Here is a 22425-nt window from a genome sequence, read left to right as displayed (position 1 = left end):
ACCCACTTGACATGACTTACGCTACTGTCAAAAGCAGTCAGGGGACAGAGCTGGAAAGCTTCAGCCACCTGAAATGCTTCTGTAGAGAAGCAATCCATGTACCTAACCAATGTTTGCCCCTTGGATCTTGTCCTCTTCCCAAAGAACTATCTATGTGTCAACAAGTCATTTAAAAGACACCAGGACACAGTTCATTCAGTTGCTTCCTCCAGTCTTGCTTTCTCTGCCTGTCTGGCCCTTCCTCTGTAAGCTCGATATGAAAGGAGCATCTTTACAGGCCAGCATGTCAGGTAGACTATCCTGAAAATTTTATAACATTTTTGGGAAGCAGCTTATGTAATTAATTTACTTGTGGGTGGATATTAATGCCAACTCCAGAACTAAGATGTGCATACTTGTCTGAGCCTGTATCCAGAGAAATGTATCTCAGCAGCAGGGATAAAGGTCATTTTAACCATTATCGAATTAGATGCTCATCCTCCAATTTAGCATTGCTGTATCGGGAGTTTGGACAGCACACAGTCCCTCTCGATATGCATTATTCAAGTCCTTTGTGGCTTTTCTTGTCTCCTCTTCCTGCCTTCCTTTTGGTTAAAACAAAAAAAAGGCTCAAAAGTACCACTATGAAAGGACGCAATGAGAAGTAATAACCAGATAAAATGTAAATGGCTCACAACACAGAAGACTTGGCATTGAAAAAGGCTAAAGTTACGTTTGATGGTTTTCTGCAAATTCAAATGATTCCTACACTACTCTGAGATGTATTCAGATGGAAATAGATTGAGGCAGAAGGGTGTAGTAGCTATGAACACGGTGTTAGGACAGTCAGACCTGGTCTGACTGGAGATATCTTTCTGTTATTTTTTGCGGGATGCTTAACCACTGCAAGCATCTATATCCGATTCTGTCTAACAGAGATACGAAGTGATGATGCCTACACATCTCAAACTTAACATGTTCAAAACAGAAGTCCTGATCTTCCTCCACAAATCTGTTCTTCCTGTAGGCTTCCCCATTTTAATCGGTGGCCACTCCATCCTTTCACTTCTCCAGTCCATAAAACGGGAGTCATTTTGACCCCTTTCTGACTCTTGCACCCCATAGTCAACTCTCAGCTAATCCTTTGGCACTATCTCAAAAATTCTTCCAAATCCTATCACTCCTTACCACTTCCCTTGTGACCACTGTCATCTGAGCAATGCTTTCTCTCATCTGAGTTACTACAATGGTCTTACCACTTCCATCTGTGTTCCTCCTGTACCCTCTGCTAAATTCAGAAGCCAGAGTCAACCTTTAAAAACAAATTCATGTTCCTACTTAGTGCCTCCACCCACCTTTTCACTGCCAGTCCCTTCCTATCTCACAGTGAAAACAAAAACTCCTTCCAATAGGCCAACCCTCTTTCCTCTACTTGCCCAACGGTCTGCTTCCATGTTGGTCTCCCTCAGTTTCATCTGTAATTTCCTATCTTATCATTCACACCCTCTGTTCTAGCCACATTAGTCTCTTTGCTGTCACTAAGAGATGCCTGGTGTACTCCCACTTTCAGGCCTTAGCCTGTAATACTCTTCTCCTAGATACTCACATGGCTTGCTTTTGTATTTTTCCCCTATCTTTGCTCAAATGTCACTTTCTTAATGGAGACTTCCCTAAACCTCCTTTTAATTAATTTAGTCAAGCTCTAATTTAATTTAATATAATTCTCACCTACTCTTCTATGCTATCTCCTATCCCTCTTCCCTAATTTATTTTTACCCAAGTCAAATAATACATATTTGACTTTTTTGTTTTGTTTATGATTTGTAGCTTGTCTCCACTCCCCGCTAGAATGTAAGCATAATGAGTTCAAAGGTTTTTGTGTGTTTTTTTCACTCCTATATCCAAAATCCAGAATGGTACCTGGTTTATAAAAAACACTCAAACATTTATGGAATGTACAAATGAATGCATGAAACAAGTGAATAAATAATATCCAATAGAGCCTAGAACCACTTATCTCACAAGAATAAAGATTAAGTAAACATTCTGCACAATGCTCAGTTTATTGTTAGAACCAAATAAATAACGATTGCTGTCTCCTGTCTCTTATATCCATTCAGTCCAAAACTAGCCACATATTCTTGTGGTTTAATATTTAACTCATATCTACAGAACTAAATGCACAGGGGACATCTAAAGGGAACATAATCTGAGAATATCATATAAAACAAGCAGACAAGAGGCAGAAGCTAGGAACTCAGAATACTACACTGCCCTGCAAATGCAAGAAACATTGACAGTGCATTCTTAGCCACTGATCCCACCACATACCCTGAGTGTCATATAATGTTGTTTCCTCTCCCTGAAGATGTCATCTTAGAGTGACATTTTTGTCAGATGGGTGGAAAAATGCATATATATATATATATATATATATATATATGAGAAACAGAATACAACGAAATGCAATACTCAAGAATGGGTTTTATCCAGGCCAGGTATTTTCTTTCTTCTGGCTGGAAACATCTAAAAGCATAAAAGTGAAGATTCGCTCTTCTCTTCCAAAACAATGTGTCTCAGTAATCCTGATCAATTTTTTTAATAAGTTTTCTTTCATTTAGAAAAAGCCTTGCTTTCAAATATAGGATATCCAGGACTCTAAAACCAACACTGAGCCCAATATTTTGTAGAGTGAATTTGATAGAACGAAATCATAGCCACCCTCCTGCAAACTCTCTACAGCCAGTCCCCACCAAGTCTACCTCTTATGGAGAGTACTTTTTACCCAAATATTAGGATCAGGCCGTGTCCAGGAAGACCAAATTTTCTTGGCTCAGTAAGACCTTTCCTTACAAATGTACTAATTCTCATCATTTCAGGATGCTGTAAAAGTCCAGGGGGAAACTGATCCATTTCAAAGCTCTGGCCTGAGGTTGCTGGGTGACCCAGTCCAAATTTGAGTTTCTCTGAAAGCCATTCAAAACCAAGTGAAATGTAAAAAAAGGCCCTATTCAGAAATGCAAATATTCAGCTATCTCTGACTTGTGATAAGTAAAATAAACAAAATCAGGAATCTGGCTAAAAACCCTTGGGAAACATTCAGATTCCAAGGACTCAGTCCCAGGGACTTCAATAAAGCAAAAGAGGGCTGAACTGGCTTCTGCTCATGCTTGTTTCTTTTATGCGTCACAAACCAAAACTCATGTTTCTGGAAGTTTTGAAAGCTCCCCAAGAGAGGCAGTGGAAAAACATGGGGCTTTGGAGTCCATCAGCTCTGGATCCAATAATTACTGACTGTATAATTATTGGGAACCTTTCTTCACTTCCCTGAATCTTAGTTTTCCTATCTGCACGATAGACATCATAAGACCTGTTTTGCAAGGATTATAAGAGGATTGGCAATAATGCATACAAAGGACCTGGTCAAGGCCAGGGCTCACATCAGATGTTTAATAAATGAGGGCCTTTGTTATTATTTTCCACTTCTATTCAAATCCATTTGGCCAATTGCAAATGGGTGCTTTTATGTGCCACATCAGGAAATGTAAGACAATTAATTGTCCATCAGTTGGTAACTACTGAAGTGGATAAAGTCATTCATTCAGAGCAGTGAGCTTTTTGGTGGTGGTGGTGTGTCTTTGTTTAGGGGCAATTTCTCTTTTTTAAAAAAAATTTTAATTTTATTTAAAATCTTAATCTATTTATTTATTTATTTAGAGACCAGGTTGTGAGACTGGCTAATTTTTGTATTTTTGGTAGAGATGGGATTTCACCACGTTGCCAAGGCTGGTCTCAAACTCCTGGGCTTAAGCAAACCACCTGCCTTGGGCTTCCCAAAGTGCTGGAATTACAGGCATGAGTCACCATGCCTGGCCGAGATTTCTCATTTTTTTAGGGATTCTTTCCTACGCAAAACATTGGCATGTGCTCAATTTATAGCCTAGAATTACCGGTAAGATTACAGTTAGGCAAAAGTCAAAATTCAATTTCTAATTTTAAAGGGCTTTTCACACAGCCAATTGGTAATTTAAGGTTCCAATTAATTCTGAAAGGCAGCATCCACTTTCCTTATGGAAAACCAAGATCTCTTCCACATCGGGCACCAGTGTGTAAGTCTGTTCTTCAATAACTATTTCTGTGGTCTTCCGTCAAATAAAGTTTGGACATTGCAGGGAAAATCCAATGTTTCATTAGAGTGTAGGTCCCACCATAAAATTTCTGAGGTTGATGACAGTGTCATGGGTTTTTCTTTGCCTTTCCTCTACTAATAGATTTCTTCTCCAGTCTCAAAGCTTTGGAGTCACTACTAGCGTTTATGGCCATTGTTAATGACCTTTTTAAAGGAAAATAATTGAGATTGATTTTCCTTCTGGGACCAAGACATGTCATCTAAAATGTTTTCTGACCCTCTGATCTCAGAGTTGTGCCTGCCATTTTGAGTGTGTTTGTGTGGCATGGGGGTTGGGGTTGGGAAATGTATAGCATTTGCCATCTGCTAGAGGAGCAAAGATTTGCAGAGTGGAAAAGAGGAGGTGCGAGGAGGTAGAACTGCAGAAACTTGCTTCCCCAGAAGTTCATGTATAGGAAAGCCAAGTTAATGCCTCATATTTGGAAAAGGTGACCCCCTGTGTATAGTTTTCTCTGATGGACTTTTAAAAAACCCAGATAAAGTGGAAATGTCTGACTGTGAAAACTTGGTGATCTCTACAACATAAGGATTTCACTTCCCTTTGAGGAGGAAGGGAACGATTTTATAACCTCAGACTTCTCTGACTTAACAAATAGGGACTTGTTATCAAATATGTCTGGTAAATGCTGATGTTCTACCCCTCTAATGCCCACAGGAATACGGAAAGGGAAATTCTGCTGTGAGAAATTCATAGAACTACCTGGCAGAAAAGGAAGGGTGATATTGCCTCCCAGGGAATATTTGGCAACGTCTGAAGACATTTTTCACTGTCACAACCGAGGGGGTATGCTATTGGCATCTAGTAGGTAGAGGTCAAGGATGCTGATAAGCATCTACAATGTCCCAAACAGTCCCCACAACAAAAAATTATCTGGCCCCAAATGTCAATAGTGCCAATGTTGGGAAACCCTGCTTCATACCTATTCACAATCCATGGAACACTTTATGTACTGCTGTCTTAGTCCCTAATCAGAAATTCTCAGGTATAATGCTCGCTAGAATTAATCCTACTTCCAGAAGAGTTCTCAAAAGAGAAACCTGTATACTCAACTCTGACGCTCAAGTCTGACAAATTCCTAGATACTGCTGACCTATTCATACATTCAAATTCTATCACTGATATGGGAAGCTCTGTTTGAAACATAAACTTAAAAAGGAATCTCTATATATGAACTATCAGTGCTATCAGACACTGCTAACATTATGAACATGATGAGGATACAACCCTTGTTTTCTTAGAAATGCCCACCCACATTTATGCTGTTCTTTTAGTTTATTACTCTTGTTAAAGTTGCCATGCAGAATGTCTATTGATCAGTTGGGCACATCTGCACACATTTACAATATCTGCCACCTCTTTTAACCCTCAACCCCCGCCCCGCAAAATGAGTGATGGTGCTTGTTGATTTGCAGATTCACAGTCTGGTGAGACAAGTTTGAGATCTCATATTTTCAGCTCATCCTTGAAAACCTTTCTTGGATTTGACTGACCTTGATGGCTCCCTGGAATCTCACCTACATTTTATGGGAAATTCAACTCTCCAGAGAGAAGAGCTTTCAGATAGCTACGGGACTTGCAACTATGACTTTCAGCTTTCATTTTTGAATGAGGCTCCAAATGTCTCAATGGTGGCACTATTTCCAGATTTGGGGTAAGCCAATTCTTTGTTGTTGGGGTTGTGCTGTGCAGCATTCCTGGCCTCTACCCACTAGATGCCCATAGCACCTGCATCCCCATCGTAACAGCCAAAACTGTCTCCAGACATTGCCAAATGTCCACCGGAGGCTAAAGTCACCTCCCAGTTGAGAACTATTGAATTATACTAAGGTTCTCAGAAAGTCCTTCAGCAAGTTCTCAAAACTGAATTGATTCAAACTGACTTGGTGAGGTCAGGTCACACACAGATTCTTTGTTGATGGGGGTTGTAAAGGGCCTGCTGAACATATGCTCAACGAAGTCAGGGGTTGGGAAACCCCCATCTATAGAAAACGTGCCGTGTACAACGTGAAATCAATTCCCATGCACAACAATGAAGATCCCAATTACAATGAACAAACACGTTCTTCTGAACAGCACTTCCTCCCTGACATCATGTCCATGACCCTGCACCCTGCGGGGGTCTCGGATATGTTATGTCTGATTCAAAGACAACCAAAAAGAAGGAAATAATGATTTCACCAAGAAAGGACACATACCAAGGCAGTAATAGGTAAGTGGGCTAGGCGGGGCTTTTATTAATCTCAAGGAAAACAAACAGCACACATTTTTGGGAAAATGCTTTCATTTTCAAAGGAATCTGGATGTGGACTGGGTAGCAGCTGATTAAAAAAAAGAGGAGTCTGCATATATGGCCAGATATTTACTGGAATTTACTAGGAAGAGATGCAATGAAAGTCTAGATTCCCCTGGGAAAAGGGAAGCAAAAAAATGCACCATTCCTAGAGGCCTTTCAGTTTAGCTGCATGGGTGGGATGGGGAGGAGGGAGGAGGAGAAAAGGCTTAGGAAAGAGAAAATCATGGGAAAAAGCCAATAAAAAAGTAGGAAAGACTCTGTTTCTGCTGAGCTCTGACTGCCACACCCCACTCCCTTTTTTTATCACATTACAGTGCAGATCTCAGATTAAAAACAGCTTCCTAGAATGTGTTAGAATTTTTAAAGTTGTGAAATAAATCCAGATCTACTCTTTACTTTCTTGTGAAGGAAAAAACACACTCTGAATATATTTGTTTCTTTAAGAAATTTTATAAAGTAACTTATTTTGAAAAATTTCCAACTTACAGAAAGATTGCAAGAACATCACAAAGATCTCCCTTATCCCCTCATCCTGAGTCCCCAATTGCCAACATTTCACCACATTTACTCCTCCCACCTCTCTCTCTATAAGCTATTATCATTTTGTCTTTCCCTGAACAATTTGAGAGTAATTTAGAGACATAACATCCCATCATCTCTAAAACTCTGTTTCCTCAAATCAAGGACACTCTTTACATAAATACCACACAACTCTCTAAGTCAGGATATCATCATTACTAATACAACAGCACTAAATAATCCTATGTCTTTCTTTTTAATGATTCCCTTCTACCAGTTAGCTCTTTACTTCCATATTTCTGGGCTACTGTGATAAGGAGTTCAGCACCTGAGCAGCTGAGCTCATTCATTCAACATTGTTTATAGTATGCCTAGTTTGTGAGAGGCACCCAGTTTGAACTGTGGATTTCATTAGGCAGAAGGAAATTAAGGTATGGGGCAATTAAATAAATGATTGGGGAAACAGGTTTTTCACTTAAAATGTGTTGGCTCTGTCTATATTTCTTCCTCTGTCCCAGCTAAGAAAAAGGAAGCAAACACAGTCTGCTTTTTCCCTGTTGTATTTCCCTCTGTTCATCTTACCAAGTTCCCAAAACATAACTGTTTTATTATTCACCTGCCACATGGACTAAGGAATACAGAGGTAGTTGTGAGAATGAGGGGTGATGAGAGGAAGAGGATGCAAGAACAGAGTTCAAGGTGGTTGACTGTCCTACTAATGGGAATGAACAAGACTCAGCATTGCTAAGAGTTCAGCTCCTGTAGCTTAATTTTAGCTCAATACATAGTTAGGAAGACGTTCCAATGCATTGAATATGCTTTATTTCAACCAGAGAGTTATTATGGTGAGATCGCATTTTAGTAAATTTCATCATTTTTCATAATTCACTTGTAAGTGCTATAGCATCTTACTTTCTACTAGAAACCTTATCACCATGAACATCTGTAAAGTCACCTGACTGTCTCTAATAAAATCTATCATCCTATCTATATACCTACTAAATAAAAAAAACCTTAGATTTATTACCTCAAGTTATTCCATTTCTACTAAAAATGCCAGAGATAGCACCCAGTATGTGCTTAATACTGGTTGCTTTTTTCTTAAAATCTTCTGAAAACCCCAAATCTTACTCTTTTACTTGGTTTAAGACAATTTTCTTATATTCATTCCTGATTTTCTTTGCTTATCCCCTAAGCAAAACTTGTAAATGGCTCAATTAGTTTCAGAACATTTCAAATATTAATAGTTACACTCTGGGATAACATAAAATCCTACATTGTAGACATACTCTTTCCACTCAGGTTACATTTTACCATTTCATCAACTAAACAATGAGATGAGGGGATTATATCTTGGCTTAAACCAGTAGCTTAAAATTCAGAAAATCCGAAGTTCAAATCCTGGTTCAGCCACTTCCCAGCAGTGAGACCTAGAGACCACGACTGAGCAGTGAGATCCACTAAGCGACTTCTCTGATGGTGCTGACTTCATCAAGTAGAGAGGATTAAGTTAGACAAATGTGGGTGAATTGTTTAGCATAATTCTGAGCACAAAGTAATGTTCCAAAATGTAAGTGGTTGTTATAATAAAAAAAAATCAAAGTCCTCCCTATAATTATGGGAGGAAACACATTGTGTGAAAAATTAAGTGGGGAAAAATATCTGCTCTTTTGTGGATAACTGAAGCTATCAATTCATTCACTTTCTGAGATATTTCAGAAGAAAATGGCTTAGGGAGAATCATTTGAACTATTTCTCATTTTAGTGGATAGACAACCTGAGAGTGAGCATAACAGATTAATCAGTGCTTCTAAAAACAGACCATCTGTCAGATTATAATTTAATTCAGGATGTTGCCCTAAAGTGGGGGGAAAACACTCTATCTGGCCACTGAGAAAGAGAACTGATGACAATTATCAGTCAATTTGCAGTCAATGTTGTTGCATAAATTTAAATTTCTTGGGGCCCTCAGTATACAGTAAAAATGTGTGTCAATAAGAGTTTTTTTTTTTTTTTAACACTGTGGACATTAAGTTTTGCAAAATTAAACGACTACATTTACAGTCATGGAGGAGAGACATTGCCTCAACTCAGTTTCTTCTGATGTGTCTTTGAAACAGAGCCCTGCAAAGCTCATCTGCTCAAGCTTCACCTACTGGGTTCAATGAATATGAAAAGCTACCTTCTTGAAACTTTTCCTTCAAAGAGGGAATGATCTCCTTGAATTCAAGCTTCTACAAGGTGGCTACCTGGTGTTTTCCACTTTTGCCTTCTCCTAAAAAGCATCAATCAAGCCTTGCCCTTTCAAGCCACTGAACTCATAAACATGCTTTCTCCTTAACTGAACTTATGGCCACGATGAACTTGAACTCTGAGATGCACAGAGGAGAGTTTGTTTTAACAGCTGCTTTTACAATGAAGCCCTGGAGTTACTACTCTCAAGACCCCTGGTTCTGATAGGCCGTCTTCTCACTGTCCTCTGCATTTTTCTAATGCCCAGCTGTCAAGGAACACCCACTGAAGTTTTCCAAAACAAAGGCACAAAACACAAGAAAGGCAAGAGAATGCTAATCACTGGATGCATGGGCATCCTATGGGGGGACCCCTTACATGTGGAATAGGGTTTTTCTCCCCAATTTACTTTCATAAATTTATTGATTTCTTTGCTAGTTTATTATTAATTGTTAGAGATGTCCTGTTGCCTGAGGTTACCCTGTCCAATATGGTAGCCACCAGCTATTTAGAGTAATTAAAAAATTACATTAAAAATGCAGTTTCCTTGTCACTTAACCATGTTTCAAGTGCTCAGTATTAACCATATGTGACTAGTGGCTTCCATAAAGGAAGGCAAAATAGAGAACATTTACATCACTGCAGAAAGCTACTAGATTCTTTTGGCCAAGGCATAAGCTCTTTCTCATAAGAGGAAGGGGATGCAGATCTTGCTAAGAGCGATGCATTTCTGGGTTCAGCCTGCATGAATCATCTTCCATACTACCCCTGGACATGCCTTCCTTGGCTGCCAATTTTCTATTTTATAAATTTCGGGAAAGAGAGGTTATGGTTGTTAAAACCATTCATGACGATGATCCCACTTGAGAGAAAACAACAACAAGCAAAGAAGACGGTGCGGGGATCCGCACATTCCACATCTTTTAATTGGTACCCATTAAATAACAAAGAGAAGAAGTACCCTCAGACCACAACTCTCCACCTTGTGTGGAGGCCAAGGACCCAGCAGGGAGAAGGCAGAAGGTTAGGTTCTCCACTCATCCTGGCTCTTAGACCACTGAACTCACATTTGGGTTCTAACGGAATGGTCACTGGAAGCATATTCTCCGATAGGAGGTTTTTAAAAGTTCTGTGCCATCAGCCAGGCAGCATCTGTCACTTAAAATGACTGGCCAGTTGCACATTTAAAAGCAAAGATAAAATTGCTAATTTATACTTACTGAATAAACATCAGCAGTATCCATGAAGGTACCTACCCTAATAGCAAGTTGTATTTTTATTTTTATGGCGGTGGTGAAGCTGGTGTTTAGTATTCATTTAATACTAAAATTTCTCTTGCTCCCTTAGAACAAAGAGCTCTAACTTGTTCACTGCTGTATCCTTAGCACCTGGAACAGTCCCTGGCCTACAGTAGGCACTTAGAAAGTATTTGTTAAAAATTGAAATTTTTTTTTTTTAAAGAAACAACCCAGAGTTTTTTTTTTTTTATTCTGCTCCAACCCCCAACCCCTGGCATTAAAATAAATCTTCCTCAACTGCCATCACTAATCGCCAGGATTCCCTCCTAGCCAATTACGCTTGGACTCAACCTCTACCTCCCACTCCACATTCCAAAGTTTCTATTTCTTTCCATTCCAGAAGGGCAACTCCACAACAGGAGTGAGGGAGAGGACCTGGACTCCTCCTCAGAGTCCAGTAACACTCCTAACCCTGCTCCCCCAACCTGTGGACTTTTTAAATCCATGAAAATAGAACCTGTCAAGCTACCACAAAATAGCATCAGAAGGCAGGATCAGTCTTTCATAGGCATACAATCTCTGTAAATACTGAAAAAAGATTATTAAAAGCCTGCTAAGTTTTGTCTCCAGTGAAATAGATGCAGGCAAGTATTTTGATTGTTCTGAACACATTAGAGATGAGTGCTACACAGAACTAAGGGAAACTTTGTAAATTCATATGTCATAACACTTTGTTCCACAAAAAACTCTGTGATTTTTTATACTCCATACTGATACAGCCAAATAATGTGGCTCTTCTTTTTTAAAGATGCTAGCAATATGTTTAAACATGTCTTCATTGTAGTAAAAATATATTTATAAAAAATACATATGCATTTAATGTGATATTCCTTATAGTCAAAATCTTGATATCATCCTCCTAATGTGGCTAAAAATGTATCCGTAAAATGAAAGAGAGGAATATTTTGCCATTCCCTAAACAACAGCTGTTTGAAGCTTTTGTAATTGCTGGTTATGGGAATTTACCAATAACAGGAATGAATTTGGATTTTCTTTTGCTGGAATCAAATGGACAATGTCATAATTAGCTAAATAATGTTGAGGCTAAATGAAGTTTGAGTTTTAGGCACATCCTTTATGGAATATAAACAGGAACCTAAAAGTTCATTCTGAACATAGGTTGTTTCTTTCTGCCAAAACGAGATTAATAGTCAGTACCCTAACAACAACGTCCTATCACTGAAGTAGATTATCTGCTAGTCAAATGGGTTCTTAACAGCACCTCCCTCATGGGTTAAAACAAGAGGGTTAATGTGATGTGTATTTGCTTAATTTGGCTTGTTACACAGTAAACACACAGCAAATGTTAGCTATTGTTATCTTCATTTCCTTTGGAGAAGTTATCTTATTTCTCACCTTATTAAAAATAAACTCTAACTCATATAGGGACCCTCCTTACCTTGGTCCTTTCTTTCACCCATGAATACCATAATAACCTATACTGCAAAAAGGAGGCTCAGGAGAAGGATGAAGTATCGACAGGCCTCCGGGTCATTTTTACGATTTAGATTTTTTTTTGAAAAGGGTAGGCTCTCTTGAAATTTCCAAGGTAGTTGTTGTAGTATTTTATTTTCCTTTAATAATAAATGCTTTCTGAAATATATTGCAGTGAACAAATAACACAATTGACAAATGCTGTAAGCCTTTTACAGTTATCTGAGCACAGAGAATAAAGTATAATCAAATTTATGCACATTAGGTTTGCTTTTTCCTGTACCTAGCTGTCTCTTATGTGTTCAGAACCATTTCTTCCAATCACCTTTTTTTGTCTTCTGGCTGTATTTTATCATTATCTACAAATTCAATAAATGGAGTATGCATATTTCATAGTTGAGACTCAATAACTCAGGACAACAGTATTAGAAAAGAAAAAATACCCAACAAAATGTTAAGCCTCATATATTTTTGTTTATAAATCTAAGCATCATTTCCAACTCAGAAATATGTTTTTAAAGTATCCCTTTAAAATACATACTTGAAGCTGTCTAATTACACAAAGCTAGGTACTTGGCTCCTCAGATTTGAGGGAGGGGTTGTACAGGTTGGAGGGAATTTACAAAATTAAAGTGTATCTTTTTAAAACCAAAAGAAACATGTACATTCATTTCTAATCCACAGAGCCTACGTGCCTTTACAGTCTGCTGATAAACACTGATTTTTAAAACATTGTATATAAAATTAAATAACATGAAAAAATAAATATGCTTTATTATATAACACATAGAAATCTGTACTGCTCAAAATATTCAGAAAATTCTAGCTGTGGCTGCTTAAAACTGTGTTTAGAAAATATGGTAGTGATATTTACAATCTTTATTTCTTCTACGGAGAGAAGCAGTGAGGTTATAAAATACTGGTATCAAACATTTTCTCTTCCTACCTACAGAAGCTGCAAACTTTAATACGAAAATGAGGTAGACAAAAATTCATAAGTTAGCCAGGCAGAAACAAAAGCACAATTCCTTCGTGAGCTCATAAATTCTCATTACTTGGGTCGACAAGCATTGTTCCAATGTACCTAAAGCAAGGCTCAGACAACATTTTTAGATTTGTCATGAAAAACCCAAACAAGCAATTTCTCCTAAGGAGAAGCACAGTTTCCAAGGTGATCAGCAAGCAGGTTGACAGGGCAAGGCACAAAGGAACACGGAAGACCCATCTTGGATACATGCTATCACCTAGCAGACTTTTAATCTGTGATTATCTAGATGAATTAGCTTTCTCTAGAATGCTCTGGATTTTTAGCCTACTTTCTGCTGTGGTTTGACAGTATAGAGATCTCTTTCCAATTTACTCCTCTAGTCACAGGACATTATGCACTGACTACTTAGTCTCCTCCTGGGACTGACTGCAGGAGTCGACTGAAAGGCATGTGAGTTTAAGAACCTTATTTCAGGCTGGGCGTGGTGACTCATGTCTGTAATCTCAGAACTTTGTGAGGCCAAGGCAGCAGATCGCCTGAAGTTACGAGTTTGAAACCAGCCTGGCCACCATGGCGAAACCCCGTCTCTACTAAAAATACAAAAATTAGCCAGGCATGGTGGTGGGCACCTATAATCCCAGCTACTTGGGAGGCTGAGGCACGAGAATCGCTTGAACCCAGGAGGAGGAGGTTGCAGTGAGCCGAGATCACACCACTGCACTCCAGCCTGGGCAACAGAGCAAGACTCTGTCTCAAAAAAAAAGAACCTTATTTCAAAAACAAACATTACCAAAAAAAGAGTCCAAAGGCCCATTTTAGAAAGGATAGAAAAGGTTGAATTTCTGGAGGATATTTCTCACCATCATGATTCTTAAATCTGCAATGACTTGAGCCAGAACCAATGGCTGATCTAAGATGGGGACTTAAACCCTAGGTTCACAGAAGCTTCATTTTAGGGACGCTGGAAGCTATATTAATAGTGATTTGGAGTTTCTTTCCTAAATACTGCTCTTTAGTAACAAGTGTTGAAGTAGGCTATCTCCATTTTGACTTTGGAGAAGGCTAATTCACACAGCAGCAGTTGCTTCTTGACATCATCAATGCATGGGAGTACTGGGAGAGAGAATGCAACCAGGCAGAAAGACTAACTGCTACCCTTGGTCTCTAATAAATCTAAGTTGCTTTCTGTTGAAAGCAACATGTTAGCACCTCCAACATACGTTTTATAATTGTTAGTTTCACCGTCAGTTACAATGATGAAGCACCATGGAAATGGCTTTATGGCTATTAACACAATTACTGAGGTATGCTTACATTTGGAATTACTAAGATATTATACCAAAGCATCCACAGAAATAAAAATACAATTAAAATCAAAATTCTACAGTAAGAATCTGAAAGACTGCCCTCTCACTCATATATTTAGGAAAAGTAATATATTACAAAGATATCTATTTAAAGAAAATGCTTTTGATTTAATTTTTTAAGATCACAATTAAAAGCCTTGCAGAAATGGCCTTGCTCTTAGACTGTAGAGGCTTTTAAACACATATTTGAATAATGATCACTTTATAAAGAAACCACTGAAATCATATAGGCAGCAAAATGATTTTAAAAATGCATGCACTTTCTTCTGTGCATACTAGAGCATTATACTTTCTTTCTCTCTCTCTCTTTCTTCCTGTTTCAGAAAATTATGTGCAGGCCCAAGGAGAACAACCACATGAAAGAAACCTTATGTCTTCAGTTACAATAATTAGCAGTTCATGTTTTAAAATTTAAACATTTATGCTCTTAAAATATCTGTGGGGGAGGGTAGTGATCCTGTGTAAAAAAAAATTTAGTGTATTTAGAAAGTGTTTAAGGAAGAGAATACCATGGAAATTAACTTATAATTCTCTAAGACTTATGTTTTTCCCCGTTTTCCCAAATAATTCTTCCTGGAGAGGTAAATATAGAATAATCAATGGAACTGAGATGATCAATGGAATCGAGTCTGGGAAGGGAAATGCAGGTTTCTTTTTTTCACCAAACCACAAGAACACGCAATAAATAGGCTTGTGTGTTTCTTCCTAAGGGTGAAGTTTTTTTTTTTTGTTTTTTTTTTTTGGTCAAAATGAATGAACTATGACTTTGTGGAGAGCTAGTAGACTTTCTAACACATAACTCTGGTACTGGTATTGTTGCTGGTCAAGTGAACTGGGTGAAAATACAATGAGCTTAAGAGGGAATTTCATGAAAAATAACATATAATAGGAGATGAGGGAAGTTGGGAATGTCAGAAGATGTTCCTGACATTCTAAGGTTATTTCTGATCTTCAAAATTGTTCATTTGGGGAAGGTGCCATTATTGTAGGGAAAATGCTCCTAGTGAACTGACTAGACATACAACAGACCAGAGCTCTCTGACTCAGAGGGGCATTTCCTAAGTTCTGGAAGAAAATACTTACAGTCCAGCTAAATAAATAGTACCACTGGAGATAATGCTCCAAATTCTTCTAGATTTCTACTTAATACAAAGTATGGTGATTATATAGTTAGTGTTACACCTGCAGACACGACCCCAGCCATTGAAACCCTTGACTCTTAGAAATGTCAACAGGTATTAACCATGTCACTTCACTTAATCTGCTCTTTAGCTGGTTTCAGGGATGGTTAAGCCTTCTGAGAACCATATTGGGTAAAAAAACATTCTGGATATGACTTAATATAATACTAAATTCAGCTTCAGTGCAATTAATGTACTTACAGGACCATTTTTACTCTATTTACATGAAACAGCCCTAACGGCTCCACAGCTTATGGGCACAACTCAGCCAAAGTATTCTTTTGACACAGCTGATCCTTCTGTTTGCCAAGAGCTGCCCCAGAAGTTTGCATCATATTTACAGTGGCAAACCTGTCTCACCATGTCAGCTGCTGGCTAAGCAGATAGCAAAGGAAGACTAGGACCAAAGCAAAAAATGGTCCCAAATGGGCTTCCTGTCTCTGTGCAAGAGAGAGAACATTTCCGACACCCTAAAAGGCACCAGGTCACCTGTTCCATTTTTGGTCTTTTGCATTTTTAAATGATTTTACTCTATTTTGTGGGGACAGACTTTGGAAAAATTATGTTCAGAGCTGTACCCGAGTCACACAGGCAAATTACGGTCACTGAAGAAAAATTGCTTTGGCCTCAATAAGCAGGTATCTTTCCCAAAAAGTGAAAACTACTATAGCTTAGAAAAGGAAAGAATGTGTGCTATTGAGTTGTCTATTAAACTATGTGTGTGTGTGTGTGTGTGTGTGTGTGTGTGTATGTGTGTGTATTTAGGCTAAGAAAAGGCAGCTACTTCTTGGCACCAGGTCCTGTATGAGGTACACTTATTCTGTAAAGTCACTTCGGCAATATCATAAAAAGTTAATTCTATTATGTGCCAATATGGAGAAAATAATAGACTATTTATAGCAGAGTTTCTGGGATGCCCTTGTAAGTGTGACAATTATCTGCCGCAGAGGAGTGCCCCAGAATACCTTGGAATTAGATAGTTTGGTTAACAAACATGAATAGTTAGGGCCGTACCGAGCTCCAAGGGCCAGTACTCCATGCAGCGTCGTGTGGACAAGCATGTGTGTTACACTGCTCACGATCGGGAGGTTTATCAAGAATTTCACAGCTCAAATCTGGAAACCGTTCGCCGTTGGACCGCTGACAGACCACCAGTCTTGTTCTTATGCCTCCACCACACAGCTTAGTGCACTGGAAGAAGGAAAAGGAAGGCTGCAGTTATTTTGTCTGAAAGGCCAATGACAAATTTTCTTTCTCCCTAATTTCTTAGCCCAACTCAATTACGGCATTGGGCAAGGTAAGCCTCTGACAGAACCAAGGTGAATTACCAATAGTGATACGTAAAACAGACCAAGGCTCTCCTACCTTAATGGCAGGTATTAGTTATTAAGTGCTTTCTCTTCACTTGCACTGAGGGCTTTTGCATATATTATCTAATCAAGAGGAGTGTAATTATTTGTCCCATCTTATATATGAAGCAATTAAGGTGAAGGGAGGTTAATTAACTCGATCAAGGCCAATCTGTTAGCAAGTAACAAAGATTCTTTCTTTTTTTTGAGTCAGAGTCTTGCTCTGTCACCCAGGCTGGAGTGCAGTGGCACGATCTTGGCTCACTGCAACCTGCACCTCCCAGGTTCAAGTGATTCTGCTGTCTCAGCCTCCCGAGTAGCTGGGACTACAGGCATGTGCCATCACACTCGGCTAATTTTTTGTATTTTTAGTAGAGACAGGGTTTCACCATGTTAGCCAGGATGGTCTCGATCTCCTGAGCTCACGATCCTCCCACCTCGGCCTCCCCACAAAGATTCTTTGAGAAATACCAAACCAAACCAAACCAAAACAAAAATAAACAAACAAAAACTACCCAATACCAAACAAAGGAGATAAAGACTTAACCGGTTCTATTTTCTGGCAACTCCTAAGAAGCTGTCACCAATCCTTGGCTGTTCTCTGACTCCCATCTCCATAGCCCTTTATGACACTAACCTATTTTACTGTATCTCTGAATGTGAGGACAACTACGACTTTCCTCTTGGATGAATAAACAGCGTGGTGGGAACACTGGATAAGGTTCTGACTCCCGGCTAGATCTAAACTTCTGAGGCAGGAACACGTTGTATTTCTTGGACAGTGCTGCTGCGCTCAAATCCAGCAACACTGACATTTGGTTTCCCTGCTGTGTCAAGGCCAGATCCCCCACAGAATTTGGAATGATCTGGTCTGTGCTGACAGCAAACCATCCCAGCAAGTTCGTGTACTCTCCTGGCTTGAATCCAATTACAGAAGCTTAATCACAGGCCCCACAGGACAGAACTTTGCGAGGAGGTTTCGGGAAATCCACAATACATGAGTCACAAAGCCTCATTCCTTTTTCTTTCCCTTCAACAAAGCTCTCCAGAATGACATAACTGTCCATGAAAGTCAACAATAATCCCGTTATGACTGCCTATCACTACTAGGTTATATGGCTGAAACCATGAAATGTGGACACGTGATTTCATTCAGCCAAGGATGTGGACTAATATGCCCATCAATCTCATTTGTCTTTTCCCCCCCTTGGCACTGGGAACTCCAAAGTGTTATTTCTCGTGTTTTATTTGATAAATGTTATAGTCAAAACAGAACAACTCAACAAACTTTAAATATGTGCTCTCCCTGTGGATTCAAGAATAGAGAGATATATTCTTAGTTAATTAAACACAAAACAATAAGCACCTAGGTCCTATGTATAATAGGGGCTCACACCCCCACTTAATCACAGTATTAATAATTATTCTTAACATTAATTATTACATTATAGTAGCAGTTAATTGATTAAAGGCTACGTGCTACACATTTGACAGATACTACCTCATATCATGGTCATAAATACTAAGAAGTTGGTGCTATTACTATCCTTATTTACAGATGAGGATATAAATATTTGGCAAAGATACTACATTATTTGCCAAGGTCACAAAACTTTTAAGAGTCAGAGCTGGGAACAGGACACGGTTTTCTCAGCTTCCAATACTAAGTTGCCCCCTATCAGTCGTCACAGGCAACCCTGAAAAGGTAGCAGCTAAAGAATTCCATATTTGAGAAAACACAGCTAACTACACACTTCCGCAATAAAAATACATCATCTTTCATAGGAATTGTAACACCTATTCAATCTGGCTTCACTAGGGACTTGGAATGTTGGGAGATATTAGGCCATGGGAACGGGGCATAACACAAACACCCCAAAACTATGAAGAAGAGGGCAAGACTTCCATGGACCGATTTAAGACATATTTTCAATCACTTTAAAAGCATCTATTTTTTATTCACCAGAGGTGAACAAATAACTTAAACCAGGGTTTATCTGTATTCTCAGCTAATTTTCCTCACCTGTGTACCCAAACTGTCTCTTAGTGGTAATAGGAACACTTTAAAATAGTCCAGAATTTAAGAAGACAGGTTTCCTAGTTAATCCCCACCCCAGAAGCTTCTACTAGAGCTAGTTCTTCTTCTTGAAAATAAAATCTGAATGATAAATACAGTTTGGTTAACACAATTCCTCTGTGTTTATAGACAGATAGTTCACTCTCACCTCTCCCCAGTTGCCATAAGCCCACTGAGGACAAGGGCCGGATTCACAGGCTCTTTGCTCATCGGGTTTTATTCTCTCCACACAGTCGTTTGCAGTGTATCCATTTTCATCCTGACATACAACAACACGCCTCTGGGATCCGCCAGCACAGGTACTGGAACACTAAACACATCAGTCGACAAGTTAATCCCCACCTCAATCTCCATCTTAGGGACACAAAAGCAGCTGGTTGAAAGGTTAAGACAAATGTGCTGGAAAGTATTCTCAAGTCATCTACGAAGGACAAAAAGCAATCAGGAAAACCCAAGAACTTCCCCATTGTGGGGCTGTTTCATGTACACATCCTTTAGACACACCTGGAGGGCAGAAATGTGTCTTTTCTTCTGGTGTGCCTCAGGCCCTCTACGGGGGTTCCATAAATGCCTAATGTGACTTCCAAAGCAGGCCACTTACTGTCTTTATCCCCTCTGCATCTCTAAGAGGTACAGAGGTGTTGATGGACACCACAGTTTACTTGGAAATTGTTTTCAAAACTTCAAGTGCCTATTTAGAACCAATATTTGATTTCCCTTTCAACACAGAGGTCAAATTACATGCTTAATGAATTGCCAGTTGTTGAAATTAAGCTTCTGTATGAACTCATTCAATTACTCCAGGAAAACATCATGGAATGTCATTTAGACATCATTTCCTAGCAGATATAATGTTCCTTTCTCTCTCTTTACAATAGTCTGAACTTCGGTGGCTAATGGCAGTAAGACTTGTTTTATTTATTTTTTTACTTCCCCAATGAACTTAATTGAATTTCATCATGACAAACCTCTCTTCGGCCACACTTTCAGCCTAACACCCTCTCTTTCGTGGTTTGTCATGGTGTTATGTTTGCATTTCATTTCATTTCCCATACAAGCTTCTCATAGCTCACTTATTTATTTACACCTGAAGTGTTTTCTTCTTTCCATAATTTCCTTATCTTTTGAAACCCAAAATGTTTGCTAGTGTCCTTTACTCTGACCCTTGTAAAATCAGTTTGCCTATAAAATAACCGTCTGGTCCTCAAAGCAATGTATTTCTCACGATTTATCAAGACTCACACTGCATTTGGAAGCATGTTGTTAGTTTAAGGTTCCGAAGGCTGATTTTTGCTTTCTAGCTAATCGTAGGTCATATCAGTGTTATTTCAAAACAGGCTCGATCAAACATTGCTTCTTGCTGGTCAGCTTCTTCCATATCAAGATGTGAATACATTTTGTTGCTTATTGAACTGGACCACTGTTAATTTCCCTGCCCATGCTGGTCAAATTATAAGTGTTTTAAAATCAGTACCTACACTTACTATATTGGGTTGAATTTTTAAATGTAGAGCTGGATAATAGATTTATTAGTTCTTCTTGAGAAAATATTTAGGTATTTTTCAAATTATAAAAACGTTACCTTTATCTCTGAGGATTCTGGTATACTTACTCTAAACCTCAAAATATTCATTTCCTAATTTTTTTTTCTTTTTTTTTTTTGAGATGGGTTTTTGCTCTGTCACCCAGGCTGGAACACAGTGGTGCAATCACAGCTTACTACGGCCTCAACCTCTCAGGTCAAGCAATCTTCCCACCTCAGTCTTCTGCATAGCTGGAGACCGTTGGTGCATACTACCACACCTGGCTAAATTTTTAAAATTTTTCGTAGAGACAAGGTCTCACTATGTTGCCCCAACTAGTCTCGAACTCTTGGCCTCAAGCAATCCTCCTGTCTTAGCCTCCCAAAATGCTGGGATTACAGGAGTGAGCCCCCATGCCTGGCCTTACTTCCTACCTTCCTACTTTTGAGCAGCTTAGTACATAATAAAAAACAGAGAACTATTATTTTAATTAGCTTTGTTTGGGGACCAGAATTTAAAATGCTAGGAAGGGCCTTTCATGGTATAAATAGATTTGTCATCTATATCTTGGTCCTTGAGTTTTTTCCTTGATAATATAATCTTGTATCATTTCTTTATTATGTCACCTGTCAGCTTTATTGCTCCAGTAAAATGGCAGGCTCCTTGAGGAAAGGCTCAATGTTATAACTTGTATCCCTATTATCTTCCATAGTGCTGGTCACAGGATTTGCTACCTGGTCCAGTTAAAGATTCTAGAAGGAACAGCTCTAGAAACTCCATGGTATTCTCTCTCCAATATGGCTGATGGGTGCAAGGATGAACACCTGATCCACGGCCAAGCAATCCACTGGCCACCCAGGGAGTGACTGGATGCTTCCTACTGAGAATCCAACTGAAGTGCTGGTGATAGCTCCGAGCTTGGGCCAAGCAGTTGCAGCGCACATTCTTGAGCTGTCTGACCCTGAGCCTGCTTGGGTTTTTACACTCCCACAGGCAGATGAAGTATTGTACATAACCTTTCTCCAGGTCTAATTTTGCCATTATTTGATTAACAGAGATTCTTAGTTCCACTCCTCCACGTTGTAGACTTTCAGTCTGGACTTTTGTTAACAAGTCCCTGTCCTCTTTAAATGACAACATTTTCTTAGGTAAACATTTATTTGAACAAACTTTGAATCTATTAGTGAAACGTACGTGAAATTTGTCATCCACAATGGACAAAATAAAGGAGAATGGCCTTTAGAGAAGCAAAGGGTGATAGACATTTGTTTTTTTCTACCTGCTCAAATCAACATCCTTTTCCTTCCATCTGGCAGCCCAATTTCCTTTAAGAAAACATTCCTCCCCACGGCAGGTGCCATCTTGCTCTATCAATTAAGACACTCTGCCCTATTGTGGTCAGAGGTGGGCAACCGGACTTTCCTGGGAATTTGAATCCTCAGCAGAATAACTCAAGAGTGGCATAGGCTTAAAAGAGATTCATTAAGACAGAAATTCTCTAAAGAAATTATCCCTTAGTTGCCCCTCTATCTAGATCAAGGGTTGGCAAGCCACAGCCCAAAAACCAAATGTGTGCTGCCACCTGTTTTTAGAAATAAGGTTTTATTGGAACAGAGCCATGCCCACTTATTTACATATTGTCTATGCCTGCTTTTGTGCTGCAACACACAGCTGATTAGCTGTGACTGACACTGTATGGTTCACACAGCTGAAAAGATTTACTATCTGGCCCTCTGCAGACAAAACTTGCCAGGCCCTGAGATAGAGCCCTGAAGATGCTCTGGTCCCTGTCCCTACTGGGGCTAAATGAACAGCTTTGTTTGTTTTTGTTTCACTTGAAAGAGTCAGTTTCTGTTCTTTTGTTTGCAAAGCTCCTAATTGGTAACACACCTTGCTCAAGTGTATACAGAAATCTATTATAAAATGAAGTTCTTACTCTAGAAACCACTGAAAAATTTGATTCCCATTCCCGTGTTTGTAACACTTTGCTGCCTT

At 39.1% G+C, this 22425-nt stretch overlaps 1 protein-coding gene across 1 annotated transcript in view; it reads right to left on the bottom strand.

Annotated features, from left to right (window-relative positions):
- Positions 1–22425, bottom strand: part of ADAMTS9 (ADAM metallopeptidase with thrombospondin type 1 motif 9) — a 174705-nt gene that overhangs the window by 63732 nt on the left and 88548 nt on the right. Inside the window, exons 27-28 of the mRNA XM_003273663.4 lie at positions 19056–19217; positions 16496–16672 (exon numbers count right to left, since the gene is read on the bottom strand). Coding sequence (XP_003273711.1) covers positions 16496–16672; positions 19056–19217 — 339 coding nt within the window. The remainder of the gene's footprint in view (positions 1–16495; positions 16673–19055; positions 19218–22425) is intronic.

Source organism: Nomascus leucogenys, chromosome 21, assembly GCF_006542625.1.
Source record: "Nomascus leucogenys isolate Asia chromosome 21, Asia_NLE_v1, whole genome shotgun sequence".
NCBI classification, from domain to species: domain Eukaryota; kingdom Metazoa; phylum Chordata; class Mammalia; order Primates; family Hylobatidae; genus Nomascus; species Nomascus leucogenys.
This window is presented reverse-complemented; position numbering and strand designations above follow the sequence as displayed.